This window comes from Aotus nancymaae, unplaced genomic scaffold (assembly GCF_030222135.1).
Source record: "Aotus nancymaae isolate 86718 unplaced genomic scaffold, 86718_ANA_hifiasm-v0.15.2.pri h1tg000018l, whole genome shotgun sequence".
Taxonomy (NCBI): Eukaryota; Metazoa; Chordata; class Mammalia; order Primates; family Aotidae; genus Aotus; species Aotus nancymaae.
Window position 1 is genome coordinate 18,764,405 of NW_026988430.1, and position 23,497 is coordinate 18,787,901.

At 47.4% G+C, this 23,497-nt stretch overlaps 1 protein-coding gene across 1 annotated transcript in view; it reads right to left on the reverse strand.

The window, feature by feature from the left end:
* POLR2A (RNA polymerase II subunit A) overlaps nt 1-23,497 on the reverse strand; it is a 30,487-nt gene that overhangs the window by 6,337 nt on the left and 653 nt on the right. Inside the window, exons 2-20 of the mRNA XM_012457480.2 lie at nt 12,029-12,161; nt 11,754-11,890; nt 11,488-11,661; nt 11,037-11,318; nt 10,520-10,681; nt 10,168-10,388; nt 9,831-9,963; nt 8,913-9,037; nt 8,583-8,793; nt 7,514-7,723; nt 7,254-7,422; nt 6,982-7,076; nt 6,636-6,839; nt 6,243-6,465; nt 5,650-5,833; nt 5,060-5,231; nt 4,862-4,967; nt 4,561-4,766; nt 31-255 (exon numbers count right to left, since the gene is read on the reverse strand). Coding sequence (XP_012312903.1) covers nt 31-255; nt 4,561-4,766; nt 4,862-4,967; nt 5,060-5,231; nt 5,650-5,833; nt 6,243-6,465; nt 6,636-6,839; nt 6,982-7,076; nt 7,254-7,422; nt 7,514-7,723; nt 8,583-8,793; nt 8,913-9,037; nt 9,831-9,963; nt 10,168-10,388; nt 10,520-10,681; nt 11,037-11,318; nt 11,488-11,661; nt 11,754-11,890; nt 12,029-12,161 — 3,372 coding nt within the window. The remainder of the gene's footprint in view (nt 1-30; nt 256-4,560; nt 4,767-4,861; nt 4,968-5,059; nt 5,232-5,649; nt 5,834-6,242; nt 6,466-6,635; nt 6,840-6,981; nt 7,077-7,253; nt 7,423-7,513; nt 7,724-8,582; nt 8,794-8,912; nt 9,038-9,830; nt 9,964-10,167; nt 10,389-10,519; nt 10,682-11,036; nt 11,319-11,487; nt 11,662-11,753; nt 11,891-12,028; nt 12,162-23,497) is intronic.

Genomic DNA, 23,497 nt, shown 5'->3' on the forward strand with positions numbered 1-23,497 from the left:
TGCCAAGAGCCCAGTACCTCCAATCCCTACCTTGGCTCTCTCAGCATCTCGAGCGGACTGGCCCAACAGGAAGACAGTAAGCGAAGGGGTCTTTGGCTTCTTGGAAATGTTGATGAGCTCCTTAAGTCGGGGCACACCCAGCGTCACATTCTTGGCAGACACACCAGCATAGTGGAAGGTGTTCAAGGTCATCTGGGTAGCAGGTTCTCCAAGGGACTGTGCAGCCAGAGCTCCCACCATTTCACCAGGATGGGCCTAAGGAAAAGCTGGCATCAGACAAAGCCAACAACTCTCTTCTGGTTAATGAGTGGGATGCAGTCAGGGCCAGGACTGTATTCTCAAAGGACAGGGGCAGATGAGTTTGGAAAAGGCAGACAGCTGCTAAAAACGAACAAAAACCCTTCTTATTTGATCATCCCTTTCCTCACACAGAGCTTCCATTTATAGGATACCATTTGGCACCTGGTATGCAGCACATCCAGAAAAAGCTACTATACCATCTGAGATCCAAATTTCTTTTTTTTTTTTTTTTTTTTTTTGAGATGGAGTCTCACCCTGTCACCCAGGCTGGAGTACAATAGTGTGATCTCAGCTCACTGCAACCTCCACCTCCCAGGTTCAAGCAATTCTCCCGCTTCAGCTTCCCAAGTAGTTGGGATTACAGGTATGCATCACCATGCCTGGCTAATTTTGTATTTTTAGTACAGATGCGGTTTCTCCATGTTGGTCAGGCTGGTCTGGAACTACGGCCCTAAATCAGACTCTGCACCTGCCTCAGCCTCCGAAAGTGCTGGGATTACAGGCGTTAACCACCACACTCAGCCAAGATCCAAATTTCTAAACTTATGTTAAAGTTACAGGGTAAATATTCATTTTATAAATTAGCTAAAGCAGCTCCCCATATGTGTTATGAGATAGCCATATAAGAAATTAAACTTATCTGGAATCCCATAGTATCTTAACTTTTTCAGACTAATTTATTCCACTAAGTAAATATGTGTTTAAGATTCATCACTGGTAAAGGCAGGCTTTCGTTGTTGCCCAGGCTGGTCTCAAACTCCTGGGTTCTGGTGAGCCGCCTGCCTCAATCTTCCAAAGTGTTGAGATTATAGTTATAAGCTACCGCATCTGGCTTATCACTGTCTTTTTGTGGCTTGACAGCTTTTCTTTTTTTTTTTTTTTTGAGACAGAGTCTAACTCTGTCGCCCAGGGTGGAGTACAGTGCATAATCTCAGTTAACTACTGCAGCCTCAACCTCCTAGCCTTAGGTGATTATCCCACCTCAGCCTCCCAAGTTGCTGGGATTACAGGCGTACTCCACCATGCCTGGCTATTTTTTTTTTTTTTTTGTAGAGATGGGGTTTTGCCATGTTGCTCAAGGCTGGTCTTGAACTCCTGGGCTCAAGCAATCCTCCCACCTCAGTCACCCAAAAAGCTAGGATTATAGACATGAGCCACTGTGCCTGGCTGTTCATTACTTTTTTTTGAGATGGCCTCCCTCTGTCATCCAGGCTGGAGTATAGTGGTACAATCTCGGCTCACTGCAACCTCTGCCTCCCAGGTTCAAGTGATCCTCCTGCCTTAGCCTCCCAAGTAGCTGGGATTAGAAGTGTTCATCTGGCTCATTTTTCTATTTTTAGGAGAGATGGGGTTTTACCATGTTGGGCAGGCTAGTCTCGAACTCCTGACCTCAAGTGATCTGCCCACCTCAGCCGCCTCCTAAAGTGGTGGGATTACAGGTGTAAGCCACCTCGCCCAGCCGTTCATTACTTTTTATTGCTGAATGATGTTCCCTCAAATGGATAGAATACATTTTGCTTATCCATTCATCAATGGATGAACACTTAAGTTGTTTTCACTGCTTATTGTAACACTGCTATGGGAATTTGTATATAAATGTTTGTGTGGCCATATGGTTTCTGTTGAGTATATATATATAGATAGATGTAGGAATGAAACTACTGGGCCATATGGTAACTCTATATTTAACTTCCTAAGGCAGTTGTACCTTTCCTACCAGCAATGTATGAGGGTTCTAATTTTTCCACATCCTTGTCAACACTTGTTATTATCTGTGTTTTGGATTACAGTCATCCTAGTGGATGTGAAGTGGCACATGAAACTGGTTTCATTTGCATTTCCCTGATGGGTAACGATGTTGAATCTTTTTATGCATTTACTGATCATTTACATGACTAGTACTCTTCTTTGGGGAAACTGGGCTCACTGAGACCTCCGCCTCCAGGTTCAAGTGATTCTCCTGCCTCAGCCTCCAGAGTAGCTCGGCTTACAGATTACAGACATGTGCCATCACGCCCAGCTAATTTTGTATTTTTAGTAGAGATGGGGTTTCTCCATGTTGGTCAGGCCAGTCTTGAACTCCTGACCTCAGGTGATCTGCCCGCCTTGGCCTCCCAAAGTGCTGGGATTACAGGTGTGAGCCACCATGCCCAGCCAGGACACATGTATTGAAATCCTTTGAGACTTTTTACTGTTGACTTATTATAGTCCTTTATGTTTTTTATGTATGGCCCTTATGAGATAGATGATTTCCAAATATTTTCTTCTTTTGTCATTAGTTATTAGTTTATTATAGAAGAGAGATATGGAAATTGTTTTTATTATTTTTTTATAATATGTGTGTGTATATAATTTTTTTTGTTTTTAAGACAGGATTTTACCATGTTTGCCAGGCTGGTCTCGAACTCCCGACTGCAACTGTGCCTGCCTTGGCCTCCCAAAGTGCTGGGATTACAGGCATGAGCCACCGCACCTGGCCATGGAAATTATTTACATGATGAAAGATTTCAGAAATTCAGTGGAATGGGCAGCTTCACGCTGATGCCATTTCAATAGTGACAGTCTACATACTTTCCAAGAATGTCACCATCTCTAAACAGGAAATAATCCTTGTCATCTAGAATTACTTTGATGCCTCCATATTCTGAGAGAACAACTTTATCTCCAACTTTCAGGCTAACTGGTTAAATCTCTCCACTCTTACCTTTAGAACCTGATCCAGTAGCAACTACTCTTGCTTGCAATAGTTTTTCTTGAAATTTTTCTGGAAGCATAATGCCTCCTTTGGTTATAGCAGCACTCCTTTCAACTAATACTGTCAAAGAGTGGAGGAAACTTTTTTATGCTGTCCTGCCATGATTCCCTTCACGTTGTACTCTGCTCTGGTATACTGCCACAAGGAGAGACCACCCCTCAACCCCCACCACCATCCAGCCCTCATGACATGTGGAAAAAAAGCCCAAATACCTTCTGTTCTCTGCGTTATCTTTTTACTTTCTTGATAGTAGGGACTTTCTTGATCATGCTTTCTATGAAGCAAGGAGTTTTAAATTTTGATGAAGTCCAATTCATCTCTGTTTTTCCTTTGGATGCTTATGCTTTTGGTGTACTAAGAATTCACTGCCTAATCCAGTCATTAAGAGTTATCCAAGTTTCCTTCTAAGAGTTTTATAGTGTTAGCTCTTGAATTTAGGGATTTTGAGATAGTTTTTGTACATGGTGTGAGGTAGGAATCCAACTTCTTTTGCATGTGGATATCCAGCTGCCCCAGCACCATTTGCTAAAAAGACTACTCTTTCTTTCCCCATTTAACTAAATTGGCACTCTTGTGAAAAATCAAGCGACCATAAATGTCAGGGTTTATTTCTGAACTCAATTCTATTCTATCAGTCTTCATATGTACCTTTATGACAGAGCACACTGTCTTGCTTACTGTAGCTCAGTGGTTAGTTTGAAGATCAAGGAATGAGAGTTAAACAACTTTTGTTATTTTTAAATATTGTTTTGGATATACTATGTCCCTTGCATTTCCATATGAATTTTAGCATCAGCTTGTAAATTTCTGCCAAAAAGCCAGTTGGGATTTTGATAAGGATTATACTGAATCTGTAGATCACTTTAGGAAGTAGTGCTATTTAACAATATTAAGTCTTCCAATCCATGAACATGAGATATCTTTCATTCAGCTCTTCTTACATTTCTTCCAGCCATGCTCTACAGTGTTTCCCAACACATTTTTAATTATTTAATTTATAAAAATTGACTTAAACAGATTCAAAGGTATAATGACATTATAATGACACTGCTTTACCCTGTTATTATCCTACAAAATCCTTAAAGCCAGTGAAAGCATATTCCAGTATCTCTAAATCTTTTTTTCTATTTACTCCCTCCAATTCCCTGTCTTTATCTAAATTAGACTGTGCACACAGCAGGACTGTAGGGAAAAAAAAAAAAACAATTCTCCTACATCACATCCCAGTCATACCACTTACTTCCCACAAGACCATCATACAATCCAGCCACTCTCTCCAAGCCTTTTTGTGTCTGCAACCTGGGACTAACAAGCCCTCCCCTCTTAGGAGTGTTCTAAAGCCGCTATTGGCCAAACACAGAACTTGGTAAGGTACACAGCAGTCTCTCCAAGAATGAGAGCTGTTACTAGGTGATTGTGGACAGAAGTGGGCTATTCTTGGAAACCAAAGAAGTCAACAGGTAAAAGGAGAAAAACAAGACTGCCATGAGGAGCACAACACTCACAATGGCTTGGTTGAACTTGGACTCAATCTCCCCAAGCAGCCAGTCAAAGGCCTCTCCACTGAGCCGAAACTCCTCCGCCATGCGGCGGGAACACAATGTGGATCGCAGGTGGATGTTGAAGAGCAGCGTGGCATTTTCCTGGGCCTGCCGGCTTAGTGGGTCATCCCCATTCACGATCACCAGCTTCTTGCTCAATTCCTTGACTCCTGGGGACCAATTAAAGGTGAAGAGATTGTTAGACCAGGGCCCAGCAGTCTCCTTTCCCCTAGCCTGGCTTGGAGACCCCTCAGCAGGTACTCACCCTCTACCACTTTGATGGGGTGCAGGTCGGAGGGAAGGCGCGGGTTGATGTGGAAGATTTTCTGAGCATTCCAGATCATGCGCAGCAGGTTACAGGGGAGGACGACCTGAGGAAGGAGGGAATGGAGGGAGGGTTGAGTCTGGGGACAGCCATCCAGGGTGGCACATCTGTAGTGTAGCACTTCCCACCCACACACACCTTGCTGTCTCCAGTTGGGAAGATGACCCTGAGCACCTCCCGATCCTCCCGCATCCGCTCAAATTCCCGCTCCAACTCATTCTGTATATGTGCGTTGCTCAGCACGTCCTTCACCAGGTCCTCCTGCAGCGTGCGCCGCAGGGCCCTCTCATTGGTATAATCAAAGCGGAACCTGAAATGGAAGGGGTAGTCAGTGCGCAGGTGGGTTGTGGGACCTTGGTCTCCACAAAAAACACTGTGAGGCTCCCAAAGGTGCACAGCCGACCAGGTACAGTGGTTCAGAGGCAAGAATCCTGGACATAGAAAGATCCAGGCTCAAGGACTGCCACTGGGACCTGAGTACATGCCTGCCCCTCTGCAGTTGCTTTATAACCTCAGCAGGGACAAAGTGGGGACCAATCTTAAATCTACCTTTATGCACCTCCTCCCCCATGTCACATAGCTGTTTCAGATAGGTAGGGGAAAGGACACTAAAAGGTAAGCTCTAGTGCTAGACACATACCAGGCTGTCTCTCTGGAGTGGGGATGGGAACCCTACTACTCAGGCCCTGAGCTCCAGGAGCAAGAACCACCCGCCTGCGCCTCCTTACTTCTTCTCAAAAGCCTTGTTGGAAGGCTTAAGCGTAGCCAGGTTCTGGAACTCGACGCTCTCGCCCGCCAGGCCATCTTCGCCGTAGCGCAGCTGCACCACCTGGTTGATGGAGTTCCGCACAGTTGCGTCGTACTTCACCATCACTGACTCCATGGACTTGATCAGCCGCCGCTGGATGTATCCTGGAGGGAAGTAATCAGTTGTAGGACCCAAGGCAAAAAGAGAATGATAAAGCCCAAAGACCCAGGCTACCTGACTCTCAGAAGAGTTAGCTAGTAGCCCCTTTGTCTTTAATGCCTTTTAATAAAAACTACATCTACCACTAGCAGGACAAAAAGCCCAGCAGGAACCACCCCCAGGGGACAGGCCAGCAGAGCCCCCGAGGCTCTATCCCTGGGTTGTGGAATGCTGCACAGCAATCCAAATGAGGGTGTTAGTGCCTACTCTGAGTCTCTAATCTTTCCACAAGGGCCAGAATGATACCCCTGGGAATAGAAGCCTGAGAATTTCCACTCCCCAACTGTCAGGGGTTTCTCAGTCTGCAGCAGTCCCTGTTAATAGCCCAAGGAAGACCCATGAAGAAAGCCTCACCAGTCTCAGCAGTCTTAACAGCCGTGTCAATGAGCCCCTCACGACCCCCCATGGCATGGAAGAAGAACTCGGTGGGTGTGAGGCCGGCTAGGTAGGAGTTCTCCACAAAGCCACGGCTCTCAGGCCCATAGTCATCCTTGATGAAGTGAGGCAGAGTCCGGTGCTTGAAGCCAAATGGAATCCGCTTGCCCTCCACGTTCTGCTGCCCGACGACAGCAATGACCTGGGAAACAGGAGGGTGGGAGGTATTGAATTCCTTTTGTCTTAAGAATAACGGTTCCCAAGATTTTCCTCCAACTCCTGTGATCCTCCCGACCAAGATACATTCAAACAGCTTCCCTCCTCTTCCCAAACTTCAGTGTGGCCCCTGTGTGGAAAGATACGGCTCCTCACCTGGGAGATGTTAATCTTGGAACCTTTAGCTCCGGACACGACCATAGACTTGAAGTTGTTGTATTCAGACAAAGATTTCTGAGCAGAGGAGCCAGTCTTATCTCGGGCATCGTTAAGAATGCGGTTCACCTGATTCTCAAAAGTCTGCCGCAGAGTGTTCCCTGGGGTGGGCTCCAGCTCATTGTTATGTGCCTTCTCGATGACCTGGAGGCAGAGTTCCCGGTGAGACATCGATCCCTACTCTCTGCCCCTTCCCTCTAACCTTGCACTCCCTTTGCTCTTGACGATGCTAAGTTCAAAGTCCCTGGAAACCCCTTACTCCTTCTCTGGCAGCCTTCCCTCTCACCTCTATTACATCCTGCTTGGCCTTCTTAATAGTGTTCTGAATGTCCTGGTAAGTCTTAGAATCAGCAATGGAGTCCCCAATGCCAATGGTATGACCTAGAGACAGGGAAAAGCATCAGCAATCCCCTCTTTGGACCTCTAAGAAACATGGAATGGAATTATAGCCAACAGAGTAGAAGGGGAGACACCAAATTCAAGGAGGAAAGAAAGGGATGGAAAGACAGTAACAAGTGAGAGAAATCAGAGAGGTCTTGGTACTGCCTCCATGCTCACCCTCGATGAGGAGCCAGTTGTTAATGACAGTCTGAATGTTGGAGTAGAAGAGGCGAGTGATGTCATGACCCATCTCTAGGTAGGAGATGTGGACCAGGGAGCCAGCCGACGTGCCCAGAGACTTCTTACACAGGATGCCCATGATCAGCTCTCCATTCTCCACCACCACCTAAGGACAAAGCATCCACTCAAGGCCCCTGCTCTGGTCCTGGCTCCCATGTCCAAATTCTGTCCTCACACACTCAGAAGCCAGGCCCTACCTTGGTGTCCCCAGGAGAAATGTGCTTGTAAGGGCCACTGTCTTCATCATCAGGATGGGTGCTGTGGGTACGGATACAATTGATGTGGCCAGGTATGATGAGGGAGAAGATCTGCTTGCCTGTCCACAGGGGCCGGGGCTTTAGGATGGCTGGTTGTGGAACCTTCCCATCCCACGTCGACAGGAACATCAGGAGGTTCATCACTTCACCCTGTGAGACAAAGAGTAAGACAGAGAGGAAGTCAGACTGCAGGCCTCACATCTCAGGAATGTGAGAAAAATGTTAGAGAGTTTCCCTGCCCAAGGGAGAAAACCAGATTTTGGAGGCAGAGATGTCAGGAAAAGTTTTTTCCAAACTTTTCTTTTCTTTTTTTTTTGAGACAGGGTCTCACTTTGTTACCCAGGCTGGAGTGCAATGGCACAATCGGGGCTCACTGCAACCTCAGCCTACTGGGGTCAAGCAATTCTCCTGCTTCAGCCTCTCGAGTAGGTGGGATTACTGGCACCTGCCACTACGTCCAGCTAATTTTTGTATTTTTGGTAGAGATGGGGTTTCACCATATTGGCCAGGGTTGGCTCCAACTCCAGGCCTCAAGTGATGTGCCTGCCTCAGCCTCCCAAAATGCTAGAATTACAGGCGTGAGCCACCATGCCTGGTCCCAAACTTTTAATTAAAAATTCATTGTAATAGTAAAATTGTTGTTTTTGTTCTTTTTTAAACAATAAGCATAAATTTCTCTTAATAATTAGGAAATGAGTGAAGGTAAAAAAATGGAAAAATAAAATTTTAACAAGGTCCTACTTACTTTCCCCTTTATCTTTCCTTTACAGACAATATCTGGAATTACATGAAATTTTAAGGAATTAAATGGGGAACTAATGCCTTACACTCTTTTTGGCCTCTGAGTTTTCCTAAGCCCCTTTTCTTTTGCCCATCAGCAAAGGCAATCCCACAAACAGAGAAGTGCAAGGTAAGTCAGGAAAAAACCACAGCTCTTTCTCCCTGGCCTCCACCTTGCACCTGGAGCCCCGCTGCCCACTCAAGCCAGGTTTCCATTTGGACCACATACCCGCTCCAGGAAGACATCTCTCTTGGTGAATTTGCGCACTGCTGTCAGTGTGTCCTGCACGATACCCATAACAGGCCGATTGCTCTGGGGCGTGACAATCATGCGAGGAACCATGGCCAGCTCCTGGATCTCTGCCCGCGTTTCCAGAGACTGTGGCAAGTGCAAGTTCATCTCGTCCCCATCAAAGTCTGCATTATATGGAGTTGTCACACTACAGTGAAAGAGAAAAGGCAGGGTTGGGACGATGTCGGGAGTGAAACCTCGAGGAGCTGCCCAGCGTGGCGCCCCCCAACCCCAATTCCAACCTGCTTCCCTCAGCCAGGGACTGACCTAAGATTCAAGCGGAAGGTGGACCAGGGGAGGATGCGGACCCGATGCCCCATCATGGACATCTTGTGCAGAGTCGGCTGCCGGTTGAAGATAACAATGTCCCCATCACACATGTGCCGTTCCACCTAGGGAAGTAAGATAAAGTAAAGGTCTCAGTGAAGGAGGTATCTAAGAATGAAATGACAATGAACCTAAAGTCCTTTGCAGGTCAGGCAAGGTGGGTCATGTCTGTAATCCAAGCACTTTGGGAGGCCAAGGCGGGAACACCACTTGAGGTCAGGAGTTCAAGACCAGCCTGACCAACATGGTGAAACCCCATCTGTACTAAAAACACAAAAATTAGCTGGGCGTGGGATTACACGCCTGTATTTCCAGCTACTCGGGAGGCTGAGGCAGAATTGCTTGAACCCAGGAGGTGGAGGTTGCAGTGAGCCAAGATACCAGCACTATACTCTACACACCAGAGTTTAAAAAAAAAAAAAAGTCCTTTGCAACCTGAAAGAGATGACACCATGGTGCTAATTCACTTGAAACACTTATTAAACACCTCCTTTGGACAAGGGCCTGGGCCAGACACCAGGTTATCAGGGATGAATAGAATACAGCATCCACCAATCTCAAGGAATTCAGTGAGAAAAGAAAAGCAAGAGAGATTCTGAGCATAAAAGCCTTCTGTGCTGTTCCTCCACAGATCCCTCTTCTCTGCCACATGCATGCTGCCCCTGGGTTTGTGCAACCCTCACCCTGAATGCCAGTGGCCAGCAGCTGCCTGCACACCTGGGCAGCAGTAGCCTTTAACAAGAGAGTCAAGTCTAAATCCCAATGAACAAGACAGACTCAGATGGCCTATCCCAGCCTGCCCCATTTAAGAAAGCTTTCTGCTCAGGTGGCTGAGAGAGGCCCTGGCCTGTGACATGCCTTATAGCCGGTCTGCAGATGAAGGTCACTGGGCTTGGGGTGAAAACGCAAGTCAATCCGATCGCCATTGTCTCGGATGATGTACTTGGCCCCTGGGTACTGGCTGTTCCCCCTGCGCACTAATTCTTGAAGTCTAGGAAGGAAAGAGGTGCAATGAACACAATGCTTCCTAAAAAGCCCCTGCAGCCACCCTCACTCCAGAGCCCTGAGTGGAAGTTCAACTTCAGAACTTCAACTCCTCCTTGCTTCAAGCCCACTCCCGAGGTAGGATGAACACACTCTCGAAGCCTTGCCACTGAGGCCATGTCTTCCCTAGCCATTTCCAATGGAGGCACACCTGTCAATGTTGAAGGGGGTGACAATCTCTGCAAAGGTCATGTTGGCGGCAATGGAGCGGGGCACGCCAACCTGGTCAATGGAGAGGTTGGGGTCGGGGGTGATGACAGTACGGGCTGAGAAGTCCACTCGTTTGCCCATCAGGTTCCCCCGCACCCGGCCTTCCTTGCCCTTCAACCGCTGCTTCAGGGACTTGAGGGGACGCCCAGACTTCTGCATGGCCTGTGAGGAAAAACACAGGGTGGGGGTGGCCCAGAAAGTCAACACTGGGCCCTCTTCCAGATCTCTGAGGCCTCATGCTAGCCCCAACCCTGGCTCCAATCCACAGATGGGTGGGGACCATGCTAACTCACACGGGGTAGGCCAGGCAGCTCATTGTCCACCATGGTGGCCACATGGAACTGGAGGAGCTTCACATCCTCTGCAATGACATGGGCCGCTGCACCATTCTGCTCGTTGCGTCGCAGCTGATTGTTGATCTTCACAATGTCAGCCAGTTTGTGAGTCAGGTCATCCTGAGGCAGGAAGTCAGAATCATCATGGTCCAGCCACCACTGCCAGCACTCGGCAAGCATGTGCCAGGCACACAGCACAGCTCTCACCCTCACTCCACCCCAGGAGGCAGGGCTGCCCACTATCACTGATAGATTCAGAAACACCTTTGTGGCCTTTAACCACATAAAGGGACTCATGAAAGGACATACGACCAGTAAGTGGCAGGGGATTTTCAAACCCAGGTCCATCCATCCATCCATCTATCCATCCATCCATCCATCCATCCCCCAGGCACACCCCAGCCCCACCTATAGGGCTTCCTCCCTTTAGACATCTCGCCCTCCAGCTAAGAGGAAGAGCCCTGGAGCCACTGACCTGGTTGCGGGCAGAGCCCTGCATCACAACAGCAGGCCGCACGGAGAGTGGGGGCACAGGCAGCACCGTGACGATCATCCACTCTGGCCGCGCATAGCGGGGCTCCATGCCCAGCACAAAACACTCCTCATCTGAGATGCGTTTGAAGATCTCATGCACTCTCTCTGGACTCAGCAGGATCTTCTTCTCCTGAGAGTCCTCATTAACGTGCTTCCATTCTGCATACAGCTCTAGGCCAGAACGTCGGATCCTGGGCTGGTACCGCCCACAGCCACCATGGCCCTTCCGAGGAGAGAGAGGGGCCATCAGAGCCCAGAGGTTGAGCCATTTCCCTCCACACCAGGCCAGCTCCTCCTGCTCCTCCATGTCCTTCCCTTCCAGTTTCCTCCCTCCAGGCCTCTATGGCCACCTTCTGATCCCTCCTTCCCAAGTCTCCACCAGCCCCAGCCACCTTCTCTTTGGTCAGATCCTCGTCACCCTCAGGCTGTTCCACACCAAACTTGTTGTCCATCTCCTCCCCACCCTCGCAGATGTTTTTGCCCTTGCAAAGGTCGTAGACATGTGTGAGCCGCTTCTTGGGCTGTCCCTTGGACTTGGCCAGGATGTCCTTGATCTTTGGGTTGTTCTGGGGACAGGGCAGAGCAGGGTCAGTGGAAGCCATCCCCCTCCCCACCACCAGCAGCCTCCCTCCCAGACCAGAGCCCATTCCCCACTCACAGAGTCCACAAGCAGTTTGGAGCAGAAGAAGCAGACACAGCGCAAAACTTTCATTGTCTTCACCAGGAAGCCCACGTGAAACACAGGCTTGGCCAATTCAATGTGGCCAAAGTGGCCAGGACACTCTGTCATGTTTCCTGTGGGACACATACCCAGTGCTTTGCTCCCAGCTCCACTCATCTCTGAGGCCTCCAGGTGTCTACCATCAGCCCTAGTTTTCTTTGAGGACCCAACCTACCTCCCCTCTGGGATCCCAACCAGCTCCCAGCACTTACCTGCACATGTTTGGCAGCGGCCAGTCCGCTCAATCACCCCCTGTCTTGGATCCATCAGCCCCCCAAGCTTGGGGCGGCCTCCCTCAGTCGTCTCTGGGTATTTGATACCACCCTCCGTCACAGACATTCGCTTCTGCAAAGAAAGAAAGGCCAAAAACTAAACAGCGTTCCTAGTTCCTAGCTTTTGTGGCTGGGAAGCTCTGTACTAAGGTCTGCGAAAACCCTGAACTACTTATAGAAGAACTAAGTAAGTTTAGCCTAGAGTAAGGGGAATGGGTTGAATATCCCAAATCAGAGGCTTATTCCAGTCACTGAGGCAGGAAAAGCACTCACACTAAATAATGGTCAACACTGAGTTCCATACAAATCACCTGCCACTAGGACACAAACCCCCAGACTTCCATCTGGGTTAAATTCTAGGTCTCTGACATCCACAGGATTAACCACAAAAAGAAATAAAAGTTGTTTCAGAAAAAACAAAAAACAAAACAATGCTTTATTTGTTCCTCCCAAGCAGAAATCAAGCTCATAATCTGAGACCCTGGCAGGAGCCTCTCTACTGGTACCCTTTCCATGACAGGCCAGGTATTCTGCCCCAAGACATGCCCTGCCAACTCAAGCCCCTGATAATGAACAAGGCACTCAGAGATGCAGTCCTGTTTCTTTACCCTCATCTTTGTCATGCCCTCCTTCTCAAGGCCTGATCTTGCTTGAACACTTTCATGTCCAGAGGGAGATTTTATTAAAAGACTGGAGAAACAGGTGCTAGGAAGACAGGTTGGTGGAAGTGATTTGAAGCAAAAGTGAACAGCTGGAATCCCAAGAAAGTTGGAGCCAGGACTTGACGGGGACATTTCAGTGAAGGAAAGGAGGAAACAGAAGAACTCAGAAGTAGATGGGCAGGGCATGGTGGCTCACATTTGTAATCCCAGCACTTTGGGAGGCTGAGTTGGGTGGATCACCTGAGGTCAGAAGTTCAAGACCAGCCTGGCCAACATGGTGAAACACCATCTCTACTAAAAATAAAAAAAATTAACCAGGCGTGGTGCTGGGTGCCTATAATCCTAGCTACTCAGGAGGCTGAGGCAGGAGAATCGCTTGAACCCGGGAGGTGGAGGTTGCAGTGCACTGAGATTGCGCCACTGCACTCCAGCCTGGATGACAGAGCGAGATTCTGTCTCAAAAAAAAAAAAAAAAGAAAAAACAAAGATGTAATGCTATTGCACTTACACTTAGTAGACTACAGCATAGTATAAACATAACTTATATGCACAGGGCAACCAAAAAACTTCACGTGACTTGCTTTATTGCAGTGGTCCAGAATCAAACTCACAGATCTCCAAGGCAAGCTTATATACTCATTCTCAACTCTCCAACTCCAGGCCTCACTTTTCTTCTGGACTTAGGGTTCAAATATTTAACTACCTACTGAACCCCCTGCAAACATCACACCAATAAAGCAAATTAAACAGGTCTAAAAGCAAACTCCCTTTTCCACAAAAGCCTTTTTCCTTTAGTCTCCATCCTAGATTCAGAAACCTATGCTTACCTTTCCTTACCTTCAAGCATAAAACAGTCCAAAGAACATGGACTTAGCTATCAGGGACCCTTGCTTTGGAATTCTGCCTCTATTACTTATAAACTGTGTAACCATTAAGGACTTAATTAGCCTGTTTAAATCCAGGATGTGATTGCTGCTTTATGAATGGCCACTATTATTCAATCATTCACCAAGTACTGGTCACTTTTACCTCCTATTTTTTTCGGGGGGCGGGGAAGTCTCACTCTGTCACTCAGGGTGGAATGCAGTTGGCGGGATCTCAGCTGGGATTACAGGCGTGAGCCACCACACCTGGCCCCCTAAGTATTTCTTGAATCTTGCCTCTCTTCTCCATCCCCACAACCACTGCCCTAGTTCAGGCCCTTTCCTTGTAGTCTACATCAGAGCGTTCCTATGGTCACCAGCCTGTCTCTTCCAATCCTTCCACACCACAACTAGGGTGCTCATTCTAAAATGAAAATGTGTGCCAAAAATAAATAAAAATATAATCATTCATATCCTCTTGTCCTTAAACTGACATCCAAACTCAGCAGGACAGCTTACCATAAGGATTTCATCATGTTCCCAACCTTCATTTCCCTGATGCTCCACACCTTCCTGTTTACTCCTCATTGACAATCCCCTGGAGTCCTCCTATCACCCAGCAAAACACGTGCTGCACTCCTCTGGGGTTTTCTGTACGCTAGTGCCTCTCTCTGCTTTGAATGTTCTTCCCCACTGCAAAGCTCCTATTTGAAGACTCAGCTCAGGCACTACTTCCTCCAGGAAGCCTTTCCACAGCCTCTCCAAAATACATAGGCAGCCCTCCTCTGTGCATCCAAGCCCCTCTATGGCTGCACATACAACAATGCAATAAAATGGCCTATGGGGGTGTGTCTTCCCCATAACTATAAGCACCTCTGAGGCAGGCAGAATCCCTCAACCATCCTGAATCACCTGGGTCTTCCTGAAACATGGCAGGCTCCTAACAAATGTCTGTTCAATTGACTTACTGCTTAGGACTCTGCACTGCAGGGAAGTATCCTCAAAAAACTTGGAAAAAGAGAGGTTACCCTGACAGTCAAACCAGTAATCCCCTCATAACAGATCTGACTGGCCACTGCTGGGTAGAAACCAAAATGGTCTACAGATGCAAGGCTCAAGTTCTGAACACCTCTCAGCCTCAAACAGGTTCAAAATTCTCGTCAACATGACCTGACGAAATCTCAGGGAGACAGTCCCCATGTATGACTAAATTCAAAAAGCTGGAACCTCATCAGCTGCATTGTGTCTGGTGAGAAACATAAAGGGGGTTTGTTCACCTTGAATGAGAGACCAAAAAAAAGCAGAAGCAGTTATAAACCTAGCCTCCAGAACAGACACTGTCGAGGGGCCTAAGGGAAATCACGCTCAAAATGTTTAACCTCTCTCTGTTCAACGTCTATGCCGACCAAGCCAACCACCTTCCTAATGACTAATTCTGCTGTCAGGGTTTCTGAGACTGGGCCGGGGGTGTCCTAGATAGCAGATATGCATATCCTGGTTAATGAGAAGAGCTATCTCTGCACCACAATTTCACAAACTCTCATTTTTATTTTATTATTATTTTTTTAGGCAGAGTCTCACTCTGTCACCCAGGCTGGAGTGCAGTGATGTGATCTCAGCTCACTGCAACCTCCACCTCCTGGGTTCAAGCGATTCTCCTGCCTCAGCCTCCCGAGTTGCTGGGACTACAGGCACACACCACCATGCCTGGCTAATTTTTGTATTTTTAGTAGAGATGAGGCTTCACCATGTTGGCCAGGATGGTCTCAATCTCCTGACCTCATGATCCACTTGCCTCAGCCTCCCAAAGCGCTGGGATTACAGGCATGAGCCACCACACCCGGCCCATTTTTTATTTTTTGAGAAAGGGTCTCGCTCTGTCATTCAGGCTGGAGTGCAGTGGTACAATCTCAGCTCACTGCAACCTCTGTCTCTGGGGTTCAAGTGATTCTTGTGCCTCAGCCTCCCAAGTAGCTGGGATTACAGGTGCCCACCACCATGCCTGGCTAATTTTTGTATTTTTAGTAGAGACGGGGTTTCACCATGTTGGCTAGGATGGTCTCAACTCCTGGCCTCAAGTGATCCACCCACCTTGACCTTCCCAATGTGCTGTGATTACAGGCATGAGCCACTGCGCCCAGCCTCAAACTGTCATTTTAAATTATATTTTAGCCCCCAGCCCTTCAGCCAATACTGGTTCCACTGCCTACAGGATAAAGGTTAAACTCTTGAGGGGGTGGCCAGTCAGTCAGGCTGGGTTCTCTTTGGGTTCTGTCCCTGAGGTCACAGAACAAAAGGGCTGTCACATAATCTCAGTAAATACTCATTCTCTTTCCTCTGCCTTTAGCAAGGCTGACAATGTCCTTATAACTTGGCTTAAAGTTGCTTTTACAGCTTTATTTGGTACCACATTCTCCTACCTACCTCCCACACATTTATGTTCTTAGCACAATAGCTTTCTCAAAACTCCTTTGCTTCACATGCCCCCTTTAGAGTAAACTTCTGTTTATTCTTTAAGACCCAGTTGAGAGGTCACCTCCTTGTGAAGTCTTCTTTCTCTTCCTAGCCTTATGCACACCCAAGCAAGGTTCTCAGCCCCATTTTAATTACCTGGTTACATAACTGTCTCTCCCGTCGGACTGTAATCCTTGAGGGCAAAGATCATGTTTTATTTCTCTTTGCATTCTCAGCACCTAGCCCAGTAACCAACATATGGTGGGGGCTAAGTAAATATTTGCTGTATAGGATACCCCTCACAAGATTATAAATAATCTGAAGACAAGGACAATCTTCTGACTCATTAATGTAGCCCACACTCTACCTAAGAGAATACATTACTGGCCAGGCATGGTGGCTCATGCCTGTAATCCCAGCATGATGGGAGGCCGAGATGGGCAGATCACCTGAAGTCAGGAGTTCGAGACCAGCCTGTCCAACATGGTGAAACCCCGTCTCTAATAAAAATACAAATATTAGCTGGGAGTGTTGGTGGGTGCCTGTAATCCCAGTTACTCGGGAGGCTGAGACAGGAGAATCGCTTGAGCCTGGGAGGCAGAGGTTGCAGTGAGCAGAGACCATGCCACTGCACTCCAGCCTGGGCAACAGAACTAGATTCTGTATTTAAAAAAAAAAAAAATTACTGATTTAAATCCTTATTTGAATAAGTTAGGATATAAATAAATTAAGTTATGCATGCCATGGTAGACAGTTGTTTTTAATGAATAGGGGTCAACAACTGTTAATGATATCCAGCTCCCTCTTTCCCCAAAATTTTGTGCACACTCTGTATAAAGCTCTAGTACCCACTCTCCTTGCTTCCTTCCCTCACCTAGCAACATCTAAATCTGTAACAGCAAGGACAACAGCTATCTCAAAGCCAATTCAGAGAGCCCTCTGTCCCTCCATGCACTGACCCCCCAAGACCTCTGGAAAACATTTTAGCCTAAAATACCATCTGTTCCACAACAAGAGGCCCCTTACTCACCCATCCTTCTACCCAAAACTGAACCATCTGTTTAGCCCCTCAAAATACAGACACTGTATAAAATGCAAGACATGCAGAGCACTATGAGAGCCCCCCAACAATCATACACACCTGAGATGACGCCGGTAGAGTTCGGCCAACAGTGTCCTATACTTTTGTTTATTTGTTGTTATTATTCAATCTCAGGTCACTACAACCTCCACCTCCCAGGTTCAGCTGGCTCTTGTCGCTCAGCCTCCCAAGTAGCTGGGATTACAGGCGCTTGCCACCACACCCAACTAATTTTTGCATTTTTAGTAGAGACGGTGTTTCACCATGTTAGCCAGGCTGGTCCTGAACTCCTGACCTCAGGTGATCTGCCCACCTCAGCCTCCCAAAGTGCTGGGATTACAGGTGTGAGCCACCGTACCCAGCCCATTTATTATTTTTTAATTGAGACAGGGTCTTGCTGTTGCCCAGGCTGGTCTCGAACTCCAGGCCTCAAGTGAACCTCCCACCTCAGTCTCCCAAAGTGCTGGGATTATACAGACATGAGCTATGGCACCCAGACTTTTTTTTCTCACGCTTTTAAGAAATGTAAATATGTCCCCATTATAACATAAGATCATCACTCTGCATACACTTGAGTAACTTTTTCATTTATCCATAGATTCCCTAACATCAGCCCACAGTGCTCTTATCATTTCCGTAACTCACAGCACTCACTACGTCAAAAGAGAGCCACGGTCAAGCATGGTGACTCACACCTGTAATCCCAGCACTTTGGGAGGCCAGGGTGGGCAGATTACTTGAGGTCAGAAGTTTGAGATCCAGATGGCCAATGTGGCAAAACCCTGTCTCTACCAAAAATATAAAAATTAGCTGGGCATGGTGGCAGGCACCTGTGATCCCAGCTACTTGGGAGGTTGAGGCAGGAGAATCACCTGAACCCAGGAGGTGGAGGTTACAGTGAGCTGAGATCTCACCACTGCACTCCGGCTTAGGCAACAGAACAAGACTATCTCAAAAAAACGACAGCAACTTATTAAGCATCTAGAACCAAACAACTTAAGCATTTATGTCCTAGGAACTTACTAGCCATTTAAGAAAATACACATAATGTGAAAATACTATTTTAATATATTAAAACAAGGTATTTTTATTCTTTCTCAAATAGCCACATCATTCATTTATGGCACCTGTTAGGCACTGCACAACCTCTCAAACCTTGGAATCAAACCGAACAGCACCACCTTTATCTTTCCTATGAACTGATTTTTGCCTGTACTTAGCAACTGCTAAAAACCCAGCTTCACAAAGACATGACGTCACAGAAAGGGATTTGGCACCATCTACTGTTGAAACTAATGTTGAACTACCAGGAACTACGAGTTGCAGGGGTATCTGACCTGTGCTTCCCTTGGAAATTTAAAATACCTCACTGCAGCACCAGGCGCGGTGGCTCACGCCTATAATCCCAGCACTTTGGGAGGCCAAGGCGGGTGGATCACGAGGTCAAGAAATCGAGACCATCCTGGTCAACAAGGTGAAACCCTGTCTCTACTAAAAAATACAAAAATTAGCTGGGCATGGTGGTGCACACCTGTAGTCCCAGCTACTCGGGAGGCTGAGGCAGGAGAATTGCTTGAACCCAGGAGGCGGAGGTTGCAGTGAGCCAAGATCATGCCATTGCACTCCAGCCTGGTAACAAGAGCGAAACTCCGTCTCAAAAAAAAAAAAAACCTCACTGCAGCTGCTGTGAGTGTGCTACAGTGCCTCAGAGCATCAGCACAGTGTGGGACCCTACTGGGAAGGTCTTCTTCTTTTTTTTTTTTTTTTGAGTGGGAGTTTCACTCTGTCACCCAGGCTGGGAGTGCAGTGCCATGATCTTGGCTCACTGCAACCTCTGCCTCCCAGGTTCAAGTGATTCTCCTGCCTCAGCCTACCAAGCAGTTGCGATTACAGGTGCCTGCCACCATGCCCGGTAGTATTAGTAGAGTCGGGGTTTCACCACGTTGGCCAGATTGGTCTTAAACTCATGACTCACTATCCACCCACCTCGGCCTCCCAAAGTGCTGGGATTACAGGGGTGAAGGTTTAGTAATTTTTGTAGTTTTAGTAGAGACGGGGTTTCACCACGTTGGCCAGGTTGGTCTTGAATTCCTGACTCATGATCCACCTGCCTCAGCCTCCCAAAGTGCTGGGATTACAGATGTGGAGGTCTTCCATTACACTGTAAGAATACGCCCCCTAAGTTATTCAACAGGATTCCTAGTAAATATTAAGTGATTTATAATTGTCACTTTCTTTTGTTTTTTTTCCACCCATTTTTAAGAATTCAGGAAAACCAATAATTGTCACTTTCAAACAATGTTGCAATAAAAGTCCTTCTACATGTATCTTTGAATATTTGTCCAGTTGTTTCATTCACTTTATTTATTTAGCTAATTTAATTTATTTTTTTTTGACATGGAGTTTCGCTCTTGTTGCCCAGGCTGGAGTGGATTGGCAAGATCTTGACTCACCGCAACCTCCGCCTCCTGGGTTCAAGCGATTCTCTTACCTCAGCCTCCGAGTAGCTGGGATTACAGGCATGCGCCACCACACCCAGCTAATTTTTTGTATATAATTTTTTTTTTAGTAGAGATGGGGTTTCTCCATGTTGGTCAGGCTAGTCTCAAACTCCCAACCTCAGGTGATCCACCCACCTCGGCCTCCCAAAGTGCTGGGATTACAGGCGTGAGCTAACGAGCCCAGCCTATTTAACCAATTTTTATTACATGTCTATTACGCGCCAGGCACTGCCTGAGATACTGAATAAACATGAATAACACAGACAAGGTCCCTCATGAAATCCATTGTCTAGCAAGGAAGCAAGAAACAGAAAAACTAATCCTTTCAGGAGTGACAGGTTATAAAGGAAAATACAGTAGAGAATGGTCAGAGAAAACAGGGGCGTGGTGGGGGGGGATGCTATTTCAACAGAGTGGTCAGGGAAGCACTCCTAAAGATATGACATGGACCAGCTCATGCCTGGAATCCCAGCACTTTGGGAGGTCGGGGCAGGGGATTGCTTGAGCCTAGTTCACCAGCCTGGGTAACACAGTGAGAATCCATCTCTCCAACAAATATAAAAATTAGGCATGGTGGTATGAACCTGTAGTCCCTGCTACTGAGGTGGGGGTTGGGGGTCTGAGGTGGGAGCATCTCTTTTTTTTTTGAGTCAGAGTCTTGCTCTGTCACCCAGGCTAGTACAATGGCTCAGTCTCAGCTCACTGCAACCTCCGCCTCCCGGGTTCAAGCGATTCTCCTGCCTCAGCTTCCCGAATAGCTGAACTACAGGCGCATGCCACCACACCCAGCCAATTTTTGTATTTTTAGTAGAGACAGGGTTTCACTATCTTGCCAGCCTGGTCTTGAACTCCTCTCCCCGTGATCTGCCCGCCCCCCGCCCAGGCCTCCCAAAGTGCTGAGATTACAGGCGTGAGCGAGTGTGCCTGGTCTGGGAGCATATTTTGAGCCTAGGAGGCTGCAATGAGCTGTGATCGAGCCACTGCACTCCAGCTTGGGTGACAGAGAGACCCTGTTTCAAAAAAAAAAAAAAAAAAAAAAAAAAGATACGCTATTTCAACAGAGAGCATATAGACATAAACGAACAGGCAGGCATGCAGAGCAGAGGTCTGAGCAATGTTGTTCCAAGCAGGAGGAACAGTGAATAATAAAGTCCTTGAGGTAGGAATAAGCTTGCAGTGTTAGAGGAGCAAGCAGTCAATGTGGTTAAAGAAAAGCAAAGAGGAGACTAGTAATGAGATGGAGAGGCGAGCAGGGGCCAGATAAAACAGGACTTTATAGGTCAGAGTAAGGAATCTGAAAGTTCTGGAGAGGATTCCATGCAGGGAAGGGATGGGATGAAGAAATCTCTCTAGCCTGCTCTAGTCGTGCTTGCAAAGGAAGACCAAATAGGGCTACTACAGCAGCCCACGGGAAAGATGATAGTGGAGCGGAATATGGTGGGATGTGGTGGTGGAAATGGTCATCAATGACTGGATTCCAGACATATTTTTAAAGGTAGAACTGACACTCCGGCTGATGAATTGATTGTGATAAAGAGAATCAAAAATGGCTTTTAGGTTTTGGGCCTGAGCTAACAGATGAATGGAGAAACTATTTACTGAATCATGCAAGACTGGGAAAGGGGCATCATTAGGCAAAGAGATTAAGCTTTTTTTTTTTTGAGACAGAGTCTCACTCTGTCACCCAGGCTGGACTGCAGTGGTGTGATCTTGGCTCAGTACAACCTCCACCCTCACGGGTTCAAGTGATTCTCCTGCTTCAGCCTCCCGAGTAGCCGGGACTACAGGCGCATGCCACCACGCCCGGCTAATTTGTTATATTTTAGTAGAGACAGGATTTCTCTCTGTTAGCCAGGATGGTTGCCCATGGTTTAGTAGAGACAGGGTTTCTCTCTGTTAGCCAGGATGGTCTCTACTAAAAATACAAAAAATTAGCCGGGCGTGGTGGCATGCGCCTGTAGTCCCGGCTACTCGGGAGGCTGAAGCAAGAGAATCACTTGAACCCATGAGGCGGAGGTTGTACTGAGCCAAGATCACGCCACTGCAGTCCAGCCTGGGTGACAGAGTGAGACTGTGTCTCAAAAAAAAAAAAGTCTTAACTTCATCTGGAACTGATCCTGTGGTATGGTGTGAGATCGGGACGTTCTGACTCCTGACATAGCTGAACTCTCTCCCAGCAAAATGGTCTCTATCCACAAACAGCCACTTAACTCCATTCTTTCCAGCCAGTGAGCTCCCTCTACTTAGCTCCAGAAGGGAAGAAGTCCAAGTCACCAATAGCTCTCCCCTAGGACTACCCTCCTCTCTCTGGTCTCTCCTGCTTCCATTCTTCCTCCCTGGCCCCCCATCAGTTCTTCATAGAGCAACTACAGCAGTATTTTTTCAAATGTGAGTTTGCTGTCACTCTCCTGTTTACAATTGTCCAACGACTACCTACTGAAAACAGAATTAAGTTGTTACTCCTTACCATAACATATAATATCCCATGCTTCTCTAGACTATTTCTGTAACACTCTTCTTCTCTCCACTAAACCTCAGCCACATTGGTCACCTTTCAGCTTCTAGGTCAAGTCCAAGTTCATTTCTCCCTCAGGCCCTTTGCACTTGCTATTTCCTCTCCCTGAAAAGTTCTCACCCTAGAAACTATGGCTTCGATGACTGGCTGCCTCTCATCATTCAGGTAATGTCGTCTTCTCAGATAGAACTTCCCAGACCCTGACACCATCCCAACTGAAGTAGCCCCACCTCAGCCAGGAGCTGTGGCTCATGCCTGTAATCACAGCACTTTGGGAGGCCGAGGCGGGTGGATCACCTTAGGTCAGGAGTTCAGCCACTGAACTCCGGCCTGCGGAACAAAAGGGAAACTACGCCTTTAAAAAAAAAAAAAAAGCGGATCACCTGAGGGTTAGGTGCCAGACAGAAGCCTGGCCAACATAGCATAACCCCTCCTACACTAAAAATACAAAAATTAGCGGGGCATGGTGGCGAATGCCTGTAATCCCAGCTACTCGGGAGGCTAAGGCAGGATAATCGCTTGAACCCGGGAGTCGGCTGTTGCAGTGAGCCGAGACTGTGCCATTGCATTCCAGCTTGGGCAACAGAGCAAGACTCTGTCTCAAAAACAGTAACAACAGTAGCCGGGTGTGGTGGCTCACGCCTGTAATCCCAGCACTTTGGGAGGCCTAGGTGGACGGATAACCTGAGGTAGGGAGTTCGAGACCGGACTGACCAACATGGAGAAACCCCATGTCTACTAAAAATACAAAATTAGCCAGGCATGGTGGCACATGCCTGTTATCCCAGCTACTCGGGAGGCTGAGGCAGGAGAATCGCTTCACCCCCGGAGACATAGATTGCAGTGAGCCGAGATCGCGCCATTGTACTCCAGCTTGGGCAACAAGAGCGAAACTCCGTCCCCCAAAAAATAAATAAATAACAACAAAATAAAGTAGCCCACTTCAGTGACTCTCGACAGCATTACCCTGTTTCACTCTATTCGAGACAACTGCCATTAACTGAATTATCTTGTTCATTCATTGTATTCATGTTTACTGCCTGCCCCTTCACATAGACAGTGTTCTTGAAGGTAGGGTCCTGGTCTGTCGTGTTCACCTCTGAAACCTCAGTCTCTTGTGTCTACAACAGAGCAGGTGCTTAATTAATATTTGTATTATAGAAGAGGAGGGAACTATCCGCGGTTTGGCTTCTTAATCAAACTTGTAGACTCCCTAGGATTCGCCTTTAACGTAGGTAACTCTGTAGTGTGAAATCAGTCACCCTTCTCTCCCTCCAGCCAGTCCCCCAAATCGGACAAAGCGCTAAGCTTGCTCAACTCTGCAAAACATAAC